Consider the following 22,485-nt stretch of genomic DNA (forward strand, 5'->3'; position numbering starts at 1 on the left):
CACTTTTTAAAGGTTACCTTTTTAAAACATAACTTGAAAAAATTATCAAGATGAAATAGCTAAAATCCATAGTTCTATGCTCAAGGCAGACAGGTACACTTGGGATATTACATTTTAAAAGATATGGTTTATTACCATAATAATTTCTTGACATTTTTATTGCCAATTACAAACTACTCAGAAAGGCATTCATTTGCAGTAAATTGCTATTATTTAAATCTTAACTTTTCTCAGAAGAAAACTAGGCCTCTAAGTGTTATAGACCTTACAATCAGTCTTTGATAGATTGAACCAAGAATATAACAGATACCTGTTAGTTCTGTATATACATCAGGGTATGTGAGATATTTGCTATAGCCTTGTGGCGATTAGAAAGTACAAAGTCGGATATCATCTTACAAAACAAACTCTATGCAATATTAATAATTAACATTCTACTCTGATTTTCAAAAGCAAATGTAGTATCAATGGATTTAGTAGTAACACTGCCCTGACTATAATTTTGAAAATTAAAGGTGCTAGCCAACATCCTTTGTTTATCGATTAATAATAATCTCAGGTTCAATTTGATCATGAAAAAGCAATCTTTGCTCAAAAAATCAAAATGCTATCTTGGCCATGAGTTTTGATTCACATTTCAAATATAAATCTTTAAATATATAGGTATTATCACTTGCCTAAAAAAATCTAAGTGAGCTAAACATTATATATAGAGATTTAAAAGGTATTAAAACAATGTATTGTAGACAGAAAACTTATTAAACACTGAACTTGTACTTGAATAGGTTGTTTTATTGTTTCTTATTTTGAATGAATACACTCTGATAGCCCACTTGAGGGGTTTTGGAGTTGCCTTCTACTATAAATCTGGCTTTGAGGCACCTGCTAAGATCTTTACCAGGATCACATGGAGACCCTGTGGCAGGTGGCATGGCGGCTAAGATATTGCTGGCAGTGGCAGATTTCCCCTTCCAGCTAGAAAGATGACCACTGGGTTCTGAGTTTAGAAAGGAATCTATACAAACATCTCCAGCCACACATACTTTAACAGTATGAATTTCAGTCATATCAACCCTCTCCTTACAACGGACATCGGCATAACAACTGCAATAAAATTGTTTGGAAAATTGCTGCAGGTCTTCAAGTGTGGGTTTCCCTTGTACTGTGTATCTTCCACTCTTCTCAAGTTGAATTGCAAAGTTATCTGGGTTCAGGTGAAGGTAGTCATTTGAATTCCAATGTTTCCTTATACACACTCCTTGCTCCTGGCAAAGCACTTGGTTACACATTTTGGCTGCTAGGGTGACGTTGATTATGTAAGGATTCAGTGTATTCTTCATGTAATTGTCTAGCTCTGTGCAAGATTGCTGAAAAATTATAAGAAGGTTAGCATATCAAGGGACAAGTTAACTCATCTGTGAAGTAATTCACTGTGATATGCAATTTTTAAGGAAGCATGATAAAACAAGACCCAGCAAGAGGTAGGAAATAGTTTACTTTTTTTTTTACCTTATCAAGCAAGATTACTCCGCTTTTGTAACATTTGTAAGTTTCACATGCCATTTCACATCACTGAATAATTGACCAGTTGAACCTTAACTTGCACCTAGCCTTGGACTTCTTCAATAATTCATAGACTGATGGGGCAGAATGGTAGAGCGGTTAGAGAATGGTTTCTGGGGCCCATCTTCCCTGATTGGTCACAGTTCCATTAATGACGAGCTCTGTAACCTTGGGAATCTTACAAGCTTTCTAAGTCTTAGTTTCCTATCTGGTGACCTTGGGCAAATCAGTTAACCTGGCTATGCTTCAGCTTCATCATTTGTAAAATAAGGATAATTATAGCACTTACCTCATAGGGTTGTTGTGAAGATGAAAAGATACAATGTATATAAAAGTGCTTAACACAGAGGCCCAGTACATTGGTTAGCCCTCAAGAAATGGTAAATAAAGGTATTAAGAATCATCTTTGTGGGACAAGTTTAAACAGCATGAGAAAGATTTCTCAACTGCTAGCTCAAAGCAAGTAAACAGGTTCAACTGAGTATACTTTACGTTAAATGTTATGTATAGTTCAAGTTATGGATGAATTATGACAGCTCTTTTACAAATATAATAGTTTGGCAGAGCACAAATGTTGAGTAACTAAAATGATTCATCTCGACACTGGTGCGTTCTAAAACTGGGATGCTGTCCTTTTAAAAACACAGAAGATAGTCACTCGCTTTCTTTCATAATCCATAGTTCCATTGAGTAAGCTGGCCGCGCTAGTCCTCCAGCAGACCAAAAGAAGTGGTGCTAGTAGATCAGAAGGCAAGTCGAGGAATCTTGGCAGCTTCACTTCACTCTATCTCTTTATATACCTTGAGGTGATGCCATCAATGGTAGAAAGAATAGGGCCTTCCAAGAATGTCCATACCCTAATGCCCTAGAACCTATGACTAGGTAACATTGCGTGGCAGAAGGAACATTACGCATATGATTACGGAGAAGAGTATGGGCCTTGAGATGGAAAGATTATCCCAAGTTATCTGGCTGGGCTCAATCTAATCACACGAGTCCTTTAAAAATGTAGAAACTTTTCCAGCTCGAATAAAAGAAAAAATGAGATGGAAGAAAGAGAACAAATTCGAAGGTAAAGTACACTCAACCCAGCATTGCTGGCTTTGAAGATAGAGGAGAGGGCCAAGAGCTAAAGAATGCAGTGAACTCTAGAAGTGGGAAATGATCCTTAGTCATAGCCAGCCAGAAAATAGACATCTCGTTGCTCCAACCACGAGGAAATGAATTCTACCAACAACCCAAAGGAGCAAGTGAGGATCCTCCCCTGGAAAGGAATGCAACCCTCCTAACATCTTGATTTTAGTCCATTAAGACGCATGCTGGACTTCTGAACTACAGAATTATAAGATAATAATTCTCCCTTGTTTAATCTAAGTGTGTTGTCATTATTATGGCAGCAATAGAAAACCTCTCCTTAATCCTAGTTTTGCATGGTGTTTAGAATAAAATTCAACTTTCCCGACTTCTATACAGCCTAATGTGAGGTAACCCTTCCTTCCAGTTGGACACCCCTCCCTTACCCACTGTGCTTTAGGCGTACTCGTTTCATAAGCATGGCAGGTTCATTTCAACCTGCACTTAACTGTCCCTCTGCTTGGAATGCTCTTTCCTCTGATTTTTAACATGGTCACTTTACCTTGTCATTCAGACTGCAGCTTTAGACTCAGACACCTTTCCTATCTGCTTTCTCACATCTCTCCATTTTAATTCTCTGCATAGTACTTAACACATCAAATATTTTTCTTGTTTTTGTATTGTTTCTGTCCCTCCAACATTAATATAAGCTCCACGAGTGCAAAGACTTTGTCAGTATTCTTCAACACTGTATTTCCTGGGGCCAAGATATATGAGGATTGATACCAAGTTGAGATGACAGTCTGGGTGACCACAGAGACAAGAGCTGAGCCAAAAGAGGAGTAAAAAAGAGGATGAGAGTGGTTTGAGAGTCGTTAGCCTACACAAGGTGTAGTCTTCGGAAGGATCTGAAACTGGCTTTCTAAAAGATAAGGCCTGGTTTATAGCATTTGTCAATATCCATGGTATAAATACATCTGCCATGGCCAATTTTAAGCTATCAACCTGACATCACTGAGTGATTGGAAATCAAGCACACCTTATGGTATTATGGTGTGGAGAAGCACATCATTACGTACTATGTCCACTTATACAGATACAAGAGATGTAAATAACCTCAAAAGTATGGATAATAGTAAAGTGGAGTATGTAACTGATACATTTTGAGTATTTATTACTCTTTTTTTTTTTTTTTAGATTTGATTTGTTTATTTGACAGAGAGAGAGCACAAGCAGGGGGAGCAGAAGAGGAAGAATCAGGCCACCTGCTGAGCAGGGAGCCCAATGCGGGGCTCAATCCCAGGGTCCTGGGATCATGATCTGAGCTGAAGGCAACCTCTTAACCAGCTGAGCCACCCAGGCGCCCCGAGGATTTATTACTTTTGTTTTTAACAGTACTTATTTCATTCTAAGATTTTATAATTTAATTTTTAATAATGAGTGTTTAACAAGTTCACAAAATTTCCAGATATTTAAAATGGAATGGAAGGAAATAGCTTGCTTACATTTGGTAACAATTGTTTTAAGTCAATTTCAGTCATTAAACCTGCAGTTACCACCTGCAGTTACCACCTGCAGTTACCAGTTTCTCAGGTTGTCAATGAATCAGAGGAAATAAGATGAGGAATCCATGAGTCTATTGATTGCAAATGACATAGAAAAAAGGGGAAGTAATGATAGAACTAGCATTCAAAATCATCATAAATTGGGAAAAGTAGAAGAAATATGTAAAACAGAGGCCACAGGGGACAATTTCAAGGCAGTGTCATTAGGTAGAAAATAGCCATATTTAAATTGAAGAACTATCCCTATATTTTAATGCTGAAGATGATCTGAGGGTAGTGGTAGAAGAATGTAATGTAAGATTAAAGTGCAATAATAATAATACAAAAAAACAGGTGCGACAGTTAAATAGTATGTCATGCCTTACTACTAATTGGGGAAAGCCTGATTCACTCCTCATCAGAGTAAGGGTGGAGTTCTCAGTTCTTAAAAAAAAAAAAAAAAAAAAAAAGGAAGTTGTATGGAGAATTTATAAATTATTTCATCAGAGAATTTATAAGACCCTTGTGAAAGGTGTTTACAGATTTGAGAAGCAGTGAATGAAAATTAGGGATATATATAGGAGAATTATAATTTTTAAATGATTTTCTGACATGAAAGATTTTGCAAAAGGAACATATACCTTTCTCCAAACTTATATTTTATATTATTTATCTTTATTGGTGATCAAGCCAGAGATAATAGTTTTACCAAATAATTAGAAGGGTTCAGACTACCTTGAAAGAATCTCATAATGGGAACTACTGTTGAGTACTTTTATAAATGAATTAACAATATAGCGAGTCTATCTGAAGGACAAGAGACAACAGGTCTCTTCTGATCTTAGAGTGCTGTATAAAGTCTCTTCTCTGTTGGTCCTAGGATAAGACTCATGAGCCATGAGCTTCACGGGACATTCTCTATGGCACTTAGTCACTCGTATTTCCACATCGGTTAGAGAAGGAAAAGTTGAGCTCCAATTCATCAGTGTCCATGTTGACAGCTTTACTCTTGAGTCAAGAGGATTGGGGGGGGGGAGGGGAGACAGATCTGATACAGAGAATTAAACAAGGATGAAAATAAAGGAAGAGAGAAAAGGATTAGGTGGTGATAGGTAAAAGCTTTTTGAACTAAAGAAAATGCATTAGGAGAAAATGAAAATAAGTCATCCATACAGGAAAAAAATTGACTTTTTTCCTAATAAAACAAGTTTTACCCAAATTTTACTTAAAATTTGCTATTTACAATAGTAAATATAACCTGTAGAAAATAAAGAAGCATTCCTTTTCCTCTACCGTAGAGAAGTCTTGAACAATTTAGTATTATTTTAAAAAAGTAATTCCCAATTGCCTATGTACCCTTTCTTCTTCTTCCTTCCTCCCTGCCCAGCCCCCACCAAACCATTCCTCCTAAAGTCTTTCCCATCTCAGAGGCAATTCCTTCAAGCCAAAAGCCTCGGAGTCATCTTAACCACTTCTCTTATCCATCCTACTCATCCAATCCGTCAGTCCAACCTCTCAGTTCTACTGTTGGGTTATATGCAAACCATGCACCAGCAGCTGGTCTAAGCCATCAACAGCTTCCTCTCCCTGCTCCCGCTCTTGCCCCCCCACCATAGATCCTCAACTCAGCCAAGTAAAAAATGTTTGTCAGAGATTGCCACTCTTCTGCCCAAGCCTCCTTGTGGCCTTGCATATCGGAGTCAGAGCTGACGAAGCCCTCCCTCTGACCCTCTGTCTTTTCACTGACCACACCTCTTACCTCTGTCTTACTTGCTCACTGCACTCTGGTCACACTGACTTCCTCTGTATTTTTTTGACAAGCACATTCCAGCCTGAAGGCTCTTGCACTTACCATCCCTGACTTGGTCCCTTGGAGACTTGGTCCTTGGTTTCCGTCAGGTCTCTGCTCCAACAGCTCCTCATCAGGGAGGCCTTCTGTGACTGCCCCATCTTAAGTACTGCCATTTTATCTCTCTTTATCCTGTCTACACTGCTTCATTGCTTTATCGAACCTATCACTACCTGACATATCCTATCTGGATATGTTGCATTTCCACTTGTAAGGATGCAGCTTCATGGTGAAGGGACTTTGCTTCGTTCACTGCTACATTTTTAGCACCTAGAATTACCAGGCACCTAATCATAGGAGATGTTCAATAAACTAAGGGTCAGTAAACTTTTAAGTGTAGGGGCAGACAGTAAATATTTGGGGTTGTTGAAGGTACAGTCTCTGCCATAACTTTTCAATTATTTCTTTGTACTGCAAAAGCAGCCCTAGACGCCTAAACTAAGGAGCATGCCTGTATTCCAATAAAACTACCAATAGACACTAAAATTTAAATCTTACCTAATTTTCACCTATTAACTATTCTTTCAGAGTTTTTTCCTGTCCCTTTAAAAGGGTAAAAATCAGTCTTGGCCCCTGGCCATCATTTGCCGACCACTGTAATAAACTGCCATTGAATGATTAAATGAATAAGGAAAAGAAGTGCTTAATTAAACAGTAATGGGATGAATGAAAGAATTGACTGTTCTTTCATTGTCTAGTTCAAAAGTTTTTTGAGAAGAGACATATCACAGTATAGTATAAAAGCCAAACGCCATGTCGGAAAACTGAGCTTATAGTCCTGTTTTTGCTACTTGCTAGCCACATAGCCTAGAGAATTTTGGTCAATTTCCTGAATTTCTGTTTCCTCACTGGAAAACAGGTACAATTTTTTTTAACAATTTTTTTCTGCCTTATAACATAACTACATAAATAAAGGACAGTTTGATGCAACCAGTGTTAATTGAGCACCTACTAATATGTGCCAAGCATAGTACTTATTTTATTATTCAGTACAACAGTCCTCAAAAACATTAAAAGTAGAAATGTTTTCATCTATTTCCTATCAATTCAACTTACCACATTTTGGCTTAAATTGAGGCTTCCCCATATTATCATTCCAGAGACACCTAGAGAAACTGTTTCACCGATTGTATTCACAAGGTCATCCTGGTGAATGTGACAGAAAGAGTTAACAGATAGACATAAAATAGAAATGCTATGCATAAGACCGTAACACCAAAGCTAAGAATTCTGACTCAACAATAATAATTCAAATATTTCCACACTATTTTTTTGTTGCCACCACGACCCTACTATAACAAAAATACAGATTTTTCTGCTATTATTTTAATTACTTCTATTGACAAACCCTGTGAAAGAAAACAAAAGGGAACTGACTTAATACATTGTCTATGCTACCTAGTTTTTTCGTTGTTGCTAAGATATTATATGATTACATTAAAATGAAATATATTCTTGAGATGCCTGGGTGGCTCAGTTGGTTAAGGCTGCCTTCAGCTCAGGTCACGATCCCAGGGTCCCGGGATCAAGTCCTTCATCAGGTTCCTTGTGCAGTGGGGGAGCCTGCTTCTCCCTCTGCCTGCCACTCCCCCTGCCTGCCACTCCCCCTGCTTGTGCTCATGTGTGCTCTCTCTCTCTGACAAATAAATAAAATCTTAAAATAAGTAAATAAATGAAATATATTCTTATTTTGCATTCATATAACAATGCAGAATTACCTGTGTGCATATTCCTAAAGGATGCTAAAAGCCAAATCTCACTCCCTTCAAAAATGATGTTGAATTCTACTAACTACCTTTTGTGGATACTAATCCATAGGTCTCACACCTTGATTTACTCACCTCAGAAAGATATTTCAAAGACACGTCAGTAAAAACTGGGCGGGCGTATACAAAGATCGGAAGTGGATGTTTAACACTGGATACTTGAGAAACCCGAATGGCTTCCCAAACTCGGTTGCGGACGTAGAGAGCAGCGTACGGAGAAGATTTTAATATGGTATTCAAATAAATGGATGGGAAAAGGGCTGTGCTTTCCTTCCATATCCAGTTGAGTTCATCATTTCTTTTCTTTTCTAAATCAGAGCAACTTCCATTGTAATCGGGTTTTTTATAATTATGATTGTAACAATCAGGAAAAAGATAATAACCCCATAAATAATTTGGCCGAAGGGATTTTCCCAATTTTAAGGTCTCTTGCATGAAACACTTTCCTGCCTTTTCAAAATCTGCTTTGGCTATCTTGGTGGCCTCCGTGACATTAAGTTCAATGTGTTGTTGCTGAACCAACTCAATAGACTGGTGCTTGTAAATATCTTTAGGTTTCCAGTTTCTTGCCCAGACAGGCCTCCAGTTTTCCCAGTCAATGACAGCCAGGCCTATGCTGTCTGTTTGTATGTAATAGGCAATATCTTTCTTGGCTTTCTCCAGGTGCTTTTTTAGGTTTCCAGACTGGGGGATTCCCCCATTCACATTTTTGCCAGTCTTTTCATCTATATGAGGATAGTAGCCAAGTCTGTCAGCATAAAATAATGTGATGCCTTGTCCTGTGGCGCTTTTTCGAGGGCTTCCTATTAAAGAGAAAAGGTTCAGATCTAGCTGCACATTAAACTTTTGAGCACAAAGTTCAGTTGGGGCATTCCAGCCCCAGAGGAAAGATACATTTGGGATAAAAGGGGGTGCTCTGAACTCTTGAGTCAAGCAACATGGAATCAGAAGGAAGGTGAGCACTGCCTGGGTGGCTCCTCTGGACCCTACAAAGCTCCTAAAGAAGATACGCTGGAACCTGAGCACAGCCATCGCAAAGATTAACGACTGTGAAAATTTCTTCCCAAACACTCCGGCTTGTCCAATATTTCAGGCAAGATTCATGCAAGCACAGAAGAGAGAATGTGGAATGAAGCCACTTTGATGGATAAAGAGGTATAATGATCACGTTACTTTAAAGTATTATTCTTCTTGCTTCGTATTTCAAGAATGTTGTGCAAGTTGCTTCATCTATAACTGGAGAAAAATAAATATAGAATATATTGTTACACTATGTTTCTGTATCAAGACTGTCAACTTTACCAAGTTCTCAACTTGAAGTGCAGGAGTTTAATTCAATTTTCGAAGCTGGAGAACTCCTGTGTTTGAATCAGTACAATTATTTTCTCTTCTGTAGGATATAAATCCTGCAATAGCTAACATTTGTCTCATCTTTCCAAATCATTACTGAGCCTACAGAGAGGTGAGCATAGCTATTTTTCCTTTTGCCTTCCCACTTGTGTAGAATGCTATGCCCAGCATTGCTTTAGCAAAGCCTTGTTAAATAGAATTCCAGTTGAACCTCTCACTTTTGTTTGCTATTTCTTGAAAGACCACCTTATAGTGGCATGCCAAAAATTGAAAACAACCTCTCTTAAAATTATGAGATTACATCAGTTTTTTGAAGGGGGGAAGGTAGAGGAGGAGGCAAAAGTCACTTCTGCCAGAAATAGTGTATCAAAAGTGTGCTTGAAACTATTGAATTAACCAAAATGTCCTACTGAGGAACAAATTTAAGTGTTATTTGGAATAGCACTCCATCATATCTCAAAGTAAATTGAGTAAAAGATTGAGTAAAAGATGCACTACATTTATAAATATCTGTACACACACACACAATTTATGTATAGATACAAAAAATAGGTAATTTTTTTAATGAAACGTAGTATCTCTTCTTTATAAATCTTTGGACAGAGGCTTGGGGCACAGAATTGGGGGCGGACCTGGGTTAGTATCTAGAAAAGCGTCTCTTATTTAGAAGATCTACTGGAGACTTTACACAAGAATCTCATCTCCCAGGAGAGCCTGGGTGGCTCAGTCGGTTAAGTGACTGCCTTCGGCTCGGATCATCATCCCGGGGTCCTGGGATCGAGTCCTGCATCGGGCTCCCTGCTCATCGGGGAGTCTGCTTCTCTCTCTATCCGTACCCCCTGCTTGTGATCTATCTCTGTCTCACTCTCTCTCTGTCAAATAAATAAAATCTTTAAAAAAATTAAAAAAAAAATAAGAATCTCATCTCCCTAGAAAATCTTACCTGACTTAACTCCAGAGAATTAGCATCTCTTCACTAGTATGTATAAGGCCTATTCTCAGTTTATACCTATTAGGTTACTTCTCAAGTGTCCTTCTTCCCCATTGCCTGGATAATTGCTTCCTAAAGCATTCCTGCTAAGTCTTTGGTACTCGCCCCCCAACTCCTAACAGTAGTATTTGCCCAGAAGTCCTTTCAGGGTCCAGCTACCCAGCTTGTCTTCAGTGGTGTCCAAGACAGAAGCCTGTTGGTTTTAATGTGTTCCTAGAGCATTGGCAAATCATTAACATTCCTTAAAAAAAATCATTTAATCTCAGAAAAAATTTAAAAGCTCAAGATTTGAAGACATCCAAAATCCTATTTAATTAACTCTTATTCTTATTGTAAAGAACTTTTATCACTAAAACTCATGTTAGTTTAAACGTTTGAACCAGGAATATTTTGCCTGAGAATTAGTCCAAAATTATTTTGTAATAAAAAATGATATAGGTAGGTATAGATACTTAAAATGTATCATTCACAGCTATGTATTGTGGCATCTATGATGTGAGAAAATATTAAAAGCAACTTCACTACCCAATGATGAGATGCTTTAATAAATACATTATTTTAGCCTGAAGGAATTTATGCAGACATCAGAGCTCGTTGTAAAGATAGTTAAGTAACACGTAAAGATGCTCGCCTAAAATACTAATGAGCAGGGACCAACTAGCTCCTTGCCTGGATGTTACTGAAGACAAGCAGTTTTTTGAGATATACAGAAACATAAGCACATGCTTAAGGAATTAAAGAAAATCCAGAGATACAAAAGAATATTCATATTTCCTGAGGGCCCATTACATATTTTTGATCTTCTAATTTTCTTTCATTCAATCACCATATAGTTTCTCAAATAAAAACTGGGAGAAAAATAAAATTTAAGGCTAGAATTTTGTTTGCCAGAACAGATTTGAAGCTCAACTTATCCTTAGTGGGAAGAGGAAAATAACCATCCACCTTCTTACTGTTTATCCACTAGGATGCTTGTTCAAGTTGTTCTTGTTTTACCTTTTTTTTTTTTTTAAGAGAGAGAGAGGGCGAGTGGGTGCGCAAGTGTGGTGGGAGGGGCAGAGGGAAAGGAAGAGAGAGAATCCCAAGCAGACTTCAGCCGAGTGGAGGCCGACATGGGGCTCTGTCTCGTGATCCATGAGATTATGGCCTGAGCCGAAATCATGAGTCAGACACTTAACCGACTGAGCCAACCAGGCGCCCCTCATTTTACTTTTTGAAGGAGTTGGTGGTTGGGATTTTTGAGTTAAAGAGAAGACAGTCACAGATAGAAAAAGCCAAACAAAACAGCTAAATTTCTAGGCTTAATTCTAAGCTCTTTTCTACAAGTATTTTCTTTCTAGAAAACCATAATGAACAGATGTAGAAGTCATTCACAGGACTGTCTTCAGAATCCACTCTTCTGATATTCTTATTTCCTATGAGGAGTCTATGAATATATTATCTCAATGGAATTAAGAACTGAATTTAGATACAATCCTCTTACTATTAAAATTGTTATGGATTTTGAATATAAATTATTATTATAAATATAAAGGTGAAAATTCAGAAATGTGGACAAATAGTGATAAAGCCAAGATTATAACTTTGGTAAAAGCTCAATGAGCACTGAAGAGAGGGGCAGAGTAGAGAGTACCAAGATTTAAGATGTCTTTCCACAGTACCTCTGAGGTCCCCATTACCCTACTGTCCCCCAGAACAACTGAACATGATAAAGCCTTGGTTACAATACTCATCGAATAGCCCCTAGTCTCAGGATACTGAAGGTAACTTTAATGTATCTAAATTACCTCTGTAAATACTTCAGGAATCACTCTTTAATATGAAAAATAAAAAGCAAAACTTCAAGTGAGCAGCTGGCCCCAAATTCATTGCCTTTGTAGCCCTTGTATACTAATTCCATTTGGTAGGCTGTGTATCATTTCTGAAGTACTAATTTCAACTCAAAGGCTGACTTCTACCTCCAATTACAAGTCATACTGGATCTAAGCCGAGTTCTGAGCAAAGTTAAGAGATCAGCATAATGTCCCCAAAGCAGAAAAACCCGTGTGCAATTTACTTCTCTTAAAGCAAAAATTTATCCATGCTTTCAGGGAAGAAAAGAGCCTTCAAACAAGTCTTTTTTTTGGTTGTTTTTTTTTTTTTTGCAGGAAATTTCTTATTACGCTATGATGTTTTATAAATAACTTGGCCAGAAATAGATATGATGATAAACTTAATTAAACAAGAGAAGTTAAGGGACGTCTGGGTGGCTGAGTCGGTTCAGCATCTGCCTTCAGCTCAGGTCATGATCCCAGGGTCTTGAGATCGAGTCCCACATAGGGCTCTCTGCTCAGCGGGGAGCCTGCTTCTCTCTCTACCTGCTGCTCCCCCTGCTTGTGTGCTCTCTCTCTGACAAATAAATAAATAACATCTTTAAAAAAAACAAAACAAAACAAGAGAAGTTAGTACTATTTTTGTGGCATTCCATCAACTCCTTCTTCCTTCCCCTTTTCCTTTATTATTATCATCATTATTATTATTCTCCTTTGTTTCCTTTTCCTACTCTTGTCTTAACTTTGTCAGTGTCTCCCACAGATAACTTTTGCACAGGCTGGAGCTCCTCGAGGCTAAAGAAATTGCTCATTCCTGGGACCCCTGGCTGGCTCAGTCGGTAGAGCATGTGATCCTTGATCTTGGGGTTGTAAGTTTGAGCCCCATGTTGGGTGTAGAGATTACTTAAAAATAAAATATTAAAAAAAGAAAAAAAAAGTTGCTCGTTCTTAACCTGTGTATCTACTACTAAGCACTAAGTGCCAAACTACTCCCACTAAAGAGATAGCTTTAAAAACAGGGCACATTACAGAACTTCTCATTCTTTTTCACAGATACCCATATCTGATTTTCCCTATCAGGCTATGCAGTAGAAAGAAAAAAAGACAACTTATTTTTGAAGCAAAATTTTAAGTTTCCTCTGAAATGTCAGCTGGTCAGAAATTGCTCCAGAAAAATCTAAATGCTCTTCAGTATTCAACGTGTTGGGTGAGAAAAAGCAGCTCTTTGCCTAGTCGATTAAGGAATTAAGGAAATACTTAATCTTTGGAGATGTTATAGTGTGATGGAGGAAGGGGGACTCTGTGTGTGTGTGTGTGTGTGTGTGTGTGTGTGTGTGTGTGCATGCACTGAATCCCAGCAAATTCAAGTGCCTTATAGTAGCAAAAAAAGATTGGTAAGGATGGCAAATTAACACAAAAATGCCATAAATTTTTTATTAGCATTTGAAATGAGTTTAAGAACCCAATGGTAAAACAAGTCCTAATTGCAGTTGTTTTGATTGTTAACCATTTTGTTGAATTAATGAAAGATTTCTATAGTGTAATATAGATGAAAAATGAACCGGTTTCAAGGAAGTACAGCATTTACTGTAAAAGTAATTTCTCCTTACAAAATTAAAATGAATTTATATTTTCAAAGTGATTAGGAAAGCCATGTTTGACATTTGTTAGTTATAGCAAAATACTAGTGTTCTGAATCCCGCTCCTTTCCCTGGAAGGGAGGGAGAGGGGAGAAGAGAAAAAAAAAGAACCAAATAAATAACAAAATCCCTCAAAAGCAGTTCCCAAAATCAAATTTTATTTAATTGCTATAGTAGAACACAGAGATATAATTTATACATGTTCATTTTATGCAATAGAAGTTTGTCCTGCTGGGCCATGATGTTAATTAGAATGTCATACATCTCAGAAACTAGAAAACCACCACATGATTAAACATGAATTCTAAATATTGAAGCCTTAAGCAAGTTATATTGATAAGGTGTAAAAGATATTAATATTTCAGCTTTTGAAAATGCAAGATAGTTCAACAGCAAAACTGTTTAATTGAAAATAAGAAAGTAATTCATCTTATTCTTAGAAGGAATTCCTTTGGAAAGAAGGTGAAGGTGCCTATAATAACATTCTGTGTCAGTAATGTCTTTGTAGACCCAAGAGGGCTTATAAAAGAAGGTACATAACATACCCTTAATTGTAGGATTAAGTTATTGTTCAAATTTCCAAGCCACTTAATTGATACTCAATAGATACATACATGAGTTAATTAATTAAGTGAATGAGCTTGATATACTTCGAATTTCAGTTCAAACTGAAAAAACTACTCAAAATTACAGCCAATGGTGACACCTTAAAATGAAGATGTTCCAACAAAAATCAAAACATAGCACCCAGAATCCACAGAGCTGTCAAAGGAAAACCAGAGCAGTAGGGTAGAACTGGGCTCAATTCCAAATACAAAAGTGGGACTTTGTAGCCAAAGAGCAAGGTGGGGGGGGGGGTCTGTGGATGGAAAATTACTGAGAGGGAACACAGGGGTAAGGGAAGATTTTGGCTAAAGTGACCTAGCGGAATTCTTGGTGAAGTCAGGCCAGGGTGATCAGGCCTCACTAGGGGGACAGTAGGAGATGGGAAACCTAATCAGATATCCAAGGTGACCAGATAAGGAGGATGGGAATTCTTGCTAAACTGACTTAACAGGATTCTTGCTAGAACTAGATTCTAGAAGGAAGGATACAGAAGCTCAGCGTTTGAGGCTTAGTCAAAAAGAGAGTTCAATGAGCCTGATTAGCGTGGTCAATAGAGAATCTTTGTCAGTCCCCACTATGGTGCATGCTGGATGAATTAATCAATTAAGTAAATGAACTCAACGTACTCTGAATTTCAATAAACTCAAAATTATGGCTTATGGTACCACTTTAAGATGAAGATGTTCAAATAAAAAACAAAGTATAGCATCCAGAAGCCGCAGAGTTCAAACATTACTCAGAAGACAATTATGTCTTCTATAGCCAAGCGTGAGGCCCTGACACACCCAGATATGACTGAAACTTAGTACTTGAATAATTGAATAAAGTCTTACAGAGTCTCTAAAATTCTAGAGGCTAGTTACAAACACATTAGCTTCACTAGGGATACTGTCTGCAATGCCATTTGTCAAGCCCCAGACTGAGCTTAGTAATTAATGCCTGACTTGCAGTCAACCCAACATCCCACCAGCATAAACCTGGGACCAATCCTAGTTCTTCTGTAATTAGTGTCTCAGCCCGCCTCACACACATAGGCAAACAGCCTTAGTATCACACAAGTCAAAGTTTAGGAGTAACAAGCACCTCCATGGTAACCAGTGCCATGCACAATGAAGTTCACAGAGGTATACCAACTATGATATGGACTATGAGATTAGAATTGGTCTTCTGTTAGCAATAACTAATGTTTCTCTTTCCTTGACCAGTAAGATGACTTTTGGATTTTGTTTCTCTGCATTGTCAAAGGCATAGTTACTAAATCTACATGTAGGATTATATCAAGGATCCAAATGGCCACTGTAGTCTGAACAAACAGAAAACACCTATTTCCTTGTAAATGTCCTTTGTTCAAAGGCAATAGGGACCCAACTGCATCAAATGCGATTAAGCATATTTGCAAATGCTGAAGGTAAATACCATTGAAGAAAATCCTATGAGCTCAGTTTCAAAAGACAATACAACAGATGTTTTCCTTCTTATCAATTTATTTGGTGCCTATAGAAATACCAGGCTCCATGTAGCAGACTGCTTTTTTTCTTCTTACAATAAAGAACTGGTTCGAAAATCTTGTCAGAGTTTTGAGTGGTTTAATATTTATCTTCCTAAAGATACATGTTATATAGTCCACCTTAAGAATGCACATTTTGTGGGGCGCCTGGGTGGCTCAGTCGTTAAGCATCTGCCTTCGGCTCAGGGTGTGATCCTGGTGTTCTGGGATCGAGCCCCACATCAGGCTCCTCCACTAGGAGCCTGTTTCTTCCTCTCCCACTCCCCCTGCCTGTGTTCCCTCTCTCGCTGGCTGTCTCTCTCTGTCAAATAAATAAATAAAATCTTAAAAAAAAAAAAAAAAAGAATGCACATTTTGTGAAAGCAGAACTATGGCTGAAGTCTCAAGCAAGTAAATGTCTTCCCAACCTATTCATCTCTTTCTCCACTTCTGAGGAACATGTGACAACTCAGTTTAGTCCAGCTATTCAGCCAGGATCCAAAGTAAAATAAAACTCAAATCTTTCATTATCCACATGAAAGTCCCTGTTCCTTTGAGGAAGAAGAGTTTTGTGGTGACACATTCTTGTGGACCATATGAATTCCAAATGAGAATTATATATGTTTCATTCCAATGGGATCCTGCCTTGCACATCGTAGATAATCTCTGCCCTAGATCTTTAAAAATCTATTCTGAGCCTAGAGATACAGATCTCAATGACTGCTCCTGCTGTGTAGCCTTTCCAAACACATCTGACTGTTTCCGATTGTCACCAAGGTGAGTTTAAATGTGTCAAGACTCTCGTAAAAATTGTACTTATTTCTTAGTACCAGTCACTGTTTGTGTTCAAATTTGAAATAAGTCTATCTTTCTCACTAAGCTGTGAGCTCACTACTGTGTCCCCAGTTCCCAGTACTGTGCCTGGTACATAGTAGAAGGTCTGTAAGTACTTAATTGTATGGGTGAATGAGTGAATCTATTCATCAATTAATTCTTTGATCGGATTATTTTTCCCTTTTCCCCAGTTTCGCTAAATTATTTTTAATTTCCTACCATTCTCCGAAAGCACAAGTTCACCTATTAGATAAAATGCAATTTATTTTATCTTAAACATTAATAAGATAAGGAGTTAAAAGAGATGAAGAAGTAACAATAGCTACTTTGACCTCACATTGTGGTATGAAAAGTAAGATTTATCTTAGAGATTATAATTAGTAGGGATTTTAGGATTACTAATTCAAATCTAATCCTATTCTCTCAAGATAGTCCCTAACTGCCACCATTCTCTCTAGCTAATGACGTGCCGTAGCCCAAGATTAGAACAAATAGGCCACAGAGCGTCACTGGTAACATTTATTGGTGTCTCCCTTTGCAATGACTCTTCTCGCCTCTTCATACATCTACTTTTAATTTTTTCTTCCTATCTTAACTGAGTCTTCCCTCTGCCAATGGGATCTGAAGGCTGGTGACACCCACAGTTAAAGGGATTAAGGAGCCCAGACCAAAAAAAGATTGAGACATATTTCCATTTTTAGTTCTATCTTGTAAGAACTGGAAGATTCAAATTATTCAATCTTTAGGTATTAACTTTTTAAAAATATATTGGTGATACCTAGATCCATCTCACTCCCAGGGATATTGGGATGATGTGTGAAATGATACCTAGGAAGTATTTTTCACGAGACGCGATGCAGATCTAGAGTGCATTATTAGTGCCCCCGGACTACCTGTATTATGAAACCTTGCTTATTACGGTTCATTTGCATTTACCCCAAACTATAAGAAAGACAGCTCCAGTAAGGTGTGGAGACAGTAGTTTTTGAGTTTTGGAATGAGAAAAGTTAATATGTATAATTAGATTAGGGGTTGTGAATTCCTAGTCCAAGAATGCCAAAGGAGTGTTGACTGGGGTGCTGGAATTTTTAGATGATATGGAGAAGTTTGGGGGTAATAGCAGGACTCTAACTCTCCTTTAAAGAATGTGGTCATTGAAAAAGGCAGAAGAGGAAGAGTCATAGCAGCAAAATTTACTTCAAATTGTAGAAACTCGGTAAACATATCTATTTACAATTAAATTGCCGCCTTATCTTCACCTATAGGTTGGGAGGTTGCTGCTGTTCAGCCTCAATGGAGATCACATGCTTCTAGCTCAAGGAGAGAAACAGGAGAGCTCAGATAATGCCTCCACAGTGAGATCACCTCTGGCCTAAATGTAATTGCAAAGAGCATTGATTGCAGAGCAAGGGCTAGAACATCACTGAAGTATTTTAGGTGCGTCTTAGGCAGAAATGAAGAGTAGTTGTGAACATGATTATCCGAGAAAGTGATGTTGGGGAGGTCTATTTCTAGCATTTTTTCTCCAAAGTTCAGGCCACAGGCTATTAGTGGGCCATAAAAGTGATTTAATTGGTTGCAAAGAGCATTTTTTAAAAAAGAAGTGAAATGGGCTGTCATAGAGTGGGATGGCTAGGCTAGGCTAGAACAGGGCAGGACAGAATCGGAAGCACAAGAATACCATCACCACATGTAGTAAGCAGATTATTTTATGAACTTTTCTGTCTGTTATCGGTTTACAAATGTGTGCACTGAGTCACAACGTAGAACGTATTTTTTACTGTGGAACGAGCGGATCAAGCCACTCTGATAGCAGAAGCGTTGGAGTCTGTGTACCTGGGTTTTGAATACTGAGAACAGGCCCTTGCTTATTAAGTGGCCTCCGACAAGTTCTCAAATCTCATGAATTTAATTTTCTCAGCAACCAGAGTAGAATTCTGATCTGTCTGAAGATTCCTTAAAGTAATGTCTATAAATGACTTAAGTACTATATAGGCTCCCACGTGCATGTAAAAATATTATATAAAGTTTGTATGTTTTTCTCCCGTTAATCTGTCTTTTGTTAGTTCAGCTCACAGGCTCCAGGTGCAGAATCTAACAGGGTTAAGGCAAGTTCTTTTTTCTCCCATACACCTGACCCAGAGTAAATACCAAATAAACCTAAGTTGTTCCTGTTATTATTAATAATATTATCCCTTGCCTCCACCCTCTTGTATGAAAGGCAGGGAAAAGCATGACAAAAGGAGGCAAAGTCCAAGGGTATTTCATAATTCATAGACCTGCTAGCATTAGAGCATCCCTAGGAAATTAAAATTTTGTTTTTTACTCTTAAGTATGTGAGCATTATGAAATTGTTCTGGTAGAAGGGAGATACTCAACAAGTTCATACCGCCATGGGGCCAGATCGGATGATGGCGTTCTCAGCACACAGCATGATCTGAGAGATGAGAAAGTCCTCATGGATCGTGACTCTACCAGCAGATCAGACTGGCTCTAGCCTTCGTGTGCTAGCATTAATTTGGCTGTGGCTGTTCTTGGCATCTTATGGAGGAGTCCACTAAGAAAGCAACCGTTTCAAGCTCAGACTTCCAACTCTTCACTCAGCCCGATGGAAATCTTTTTCTAACTTGTCAAATGTGATTTATCCGGCCAGTTTTCAGCCTTTATATTGGATTAGTGGAACAAGTAAGTGGCATATAAATACGTGACATTTAAAACGAATAATAACAAAAATTATTAATACAGAATTCAGATATCTCTACAATGTTTGGTGGTTCTATATTAGTTTGGCTGAACAAGCTGGCTCTGCTTCCATTTCACAGAAGAGGAGGAAGAACCGTTACCAAAACTCAAAGAAGCAATAGTTAACAAAATTATTTCTCAGTATCAAGTTTCCTTTGACTATTAGCATGTTTATTACCTCTACAAGATACAAGTACTCACTAATAATTATTACTGTTGTTGTTACTAAAATAAACAATACACCTAGCACATCACATATACCAAAATGTGTGACAGATGCTATCCAAGAAGAAAAATTCACTACAAAGTCAACCTTCTAATGCCATTATAAAGATCCATTAGTACCTATAGTTATCTCTGCCCCCCTGCACTATTCCAGAAAAACCTGAGCACATTTACCCTTGTCAATGAGAAGAGCAGGCAGTTGTACTTGTCTCTTCACCAAGAACAGAGGAGAGCAGAAGTACCCTATGATTCTCACCTGAGACAAGGGAAACAGGAACTCAGAGTGACGGGCGACTAAGGATCTGGCTAATTTATGACGGGATGGGAGTGTCCCTAAGACTCACCTACTGGGAGACGGCTCAAGGAAAAAAAGGAATTCTGAGAGAATGGGGAAATCAGAATTTCTGCAGCAGAAATTCTGCTTTAGAATTTTTGAAGAGTTTGGACCAACTATGAAGTTGGGGGATGGACCAAGTATGAGGTTGGGGAGATGGGGACAAGATCTATATAAAAACTACTATTTTGCTACAAAAAAACAAACAAGCACAAAACAGAATAGACAGATAACAAGATAACTTCAAAGATTTAAAAAGAAACTTCCAAGGCACGTGTTCACTTGTCAACATAATTATAGGGCAATGAGTCTCTCGAGGTTGAATCTAATTAGTACTTTAGTTACTTAATGAATGTTTATAATTTTGAGAAAAAAAATATTGTTTTTATTCAATTGTGTACGGCTCATTTGCTTTTAATTCTTAACATGCAATAGCTACAGTTTTAAAAATCCAAGATAGAAGTAATAGTTATTGGTGCCTAAACTGCTTTAAACAATGTGCAATATTTGTTATATTTTAAATGTTAACATGAGTACAGCAAGCCTTTCATTAAAATGTAATTAAGAGACAGTATTTACAGGGAAGCAGTTTCAACCAATCTTTAAAATCAGACAATCAACGACTAATTAGGGATTTTTAGTTAACAGTTATGATATTTGAATGTCTCTGTAACAGTCTGGGGTAAGAATTATCATCTTCATTTTCTAAGTGAGGAAGTAAGCACTAGCAAAAATTAAATAACTTGCCCACCAACCCAGTTCTAGCTAATTTGGAAGATCTTGCTTTTTACAATGTCCTCTACTGCACAGGTCACTATTATTATAGAGATGAAAATATAAAACAGGATAGTTTTCTGAGAAGGGAGACTGAATATTTTAATTGCCTAGTATAGTATGTAGATGTGGACATATTTCCACTGGCATAATTAGTCATCATATTTTGCTATTAGAATCAACTCACTCGAGCAAAAAGAATTAAAGCCCAATCTAAATATCTTCAAAGGTGTGCAGTTAGTTAGACCCGTTTGCAGTGCACTTACTCCTAAACGCTGCCTGCTTTTGATTTCGATAGCTTTAACAGAATGGTTACCCTTTCTATTAATTTTTTTGGTGCAACTCTTGTTTTTTGTTTATTTACTCCAAATGATTAGTGGTATTAATGTGGCATCATGTTTTATGTTTGACTTCATTTATACGGTTTTGACCAGGAAAATGGAAATCCTGTGTTCATAGTTACTAACTTTCCATATCACTGTACCTAAGAAGTTAGAATAAGAAGTCTTTCAAACGAAAAGATGAACCCTTTACCTAAGTTAGAGGTAAATTTGAATTATTTATGGAGGTCTTTTATTTCCTCGTTAATGTATATTACCATCTAACTTTGCCAACAGTGATAAATTGAAGTACAGCCTTGTCATATAACTTTCTCAGAAAAACACAATGTGGGATGGGTGAAGTCTGCACCCATCAGCACCGAGCCTACACATTTTTGTCATATAAAGCACACTGAGGAAACAGAGGACAAAGGGGCACTGGCTTGAGTCTAGCCTCAGTCCCAACTCTGAGAAGAGAGTTGAATATTCACTAACATTAATTTTCTTCCTTTCCTTCCCTTCCTCTCCCGTGTTCCCTCCTCTCTCTCAGACATTGTACATATCTTAACACATTTCTCCCCAATAATAATCCTAAGAAGTAGGCACAAGTTTTGTCCCTGTTTTACAGATGCAACTCAACTTTTTTTTTTCACCTCCTGTAAGCAAGTTGCAGTTGAAATCCTTAGATTCAGATTTCAGACCCATATCTACTCCATTGCCAAACTTCTGGAGGGCCTTAGCTCAGCAGTTTGGATGAGGAAAATAAACCAGTTGCTGTGAGGCCAGGTGGGTTCTTCAGTTCAAGAGATTTGTTTCATCAAAAAGCTACCTTGGGTGATATGTGAGATGTTTCTGGCTATCTTCAAAGACTTAGACTCAAATTTTAAAATCTCAGGAAGAGAACTCCAGAAAGAGCCCGAAGAGGTGTGGCTGGAACCAAGGTCCCAAATCAGAGGTTTGGCTAAAACTAGACTGTGTCCAGGAACCCTTAGTCTCTTGTAGCATTGGTATCTGTAGTCAAGTATAGGGTACTACCTGAAGGGACAGATTGTTCCACAACTCAACCCTGCCACTTCCCATATTCCTACTAGTGACAAAACTGGGGAGTCTCCATTATTTTTGTCATAATCTGCCTAAATTGGCCGGCACCTCTAATGCCTCCCTCTTCACCCAGAAATAATGTCGTGGATTCCCCTTAATTCCTCTGTGCCTGTACTCATGGGTACCCTCGTAGGCTCTGGCTATAACCCACTGCTTCTCCCTGCTTGATCTGTTCTGATGCCTGAAGGATATTCCCCTGTGCCCTGGTTTTCTCTTCTCTGCTTAGAACATTCTGGTGAACAGTGTACTACTCTGCCTGCTTTGGTTTTAATTCTGGTTTCTCCTCTGTACTTTATCTTAAAACTTCTCTTAGCTGTAATCTCTGCAACCCAAGTAGGGCTCCCCACACTCCTGCCAAGGTCTGCCATCTACTTGCTTGCAATTAATTAAGATCTACTTCATGATTCTGATCTTACCTGGCCCACAATCTCAGTTACAACTTACTTCTTTCTTGCTCCATTCATTGACTAATTTA

General features: G+C 37.9%; 1 protein-coding gene across 1 annotated transcript; it reads right to left on the reverse strand.

The window, feature by feature from the left end:
• Positions 1–791: 791 nt before the first annotated feature.
• SPAM1 (sperm adhesion molecule 1) lies at positions 792–8,828 on the reverse strand. Its single transcript, XM_008705827.1, has 3 exons — positions 7,872–8,828; positions 7,087–7,176; positions 792–1,367 (listed from the first exon to the last, which is right to left on the reverse strand). The coding sequence occupies exons 1-3, from the start codon at positions 8,826–8,828 to the stop codon at positions 792–794; spliced, it is 1,623 nt and encodes a 540-aa protein (XP_008704049.1).
• Positions 8,829–22,485: the final 13,657 nt, after the last annotated feature.

Source organism: Ursus maritimus, unplaced genomic scaffold (genome assembly GCF_017311325.1).
Source record: "Ursus maritimus isolate PB19 unplaced genomic scaffold, ASM1731132v1 scaffold_3, whole genome shotgun sequence".
Taxonomy (NCBI): domain Eukaryota; kingdom Metazoa; phylum Chordata; class Mammalia; order Carnivora; family Ursidae; genus Ursus; species Ursus maritimus.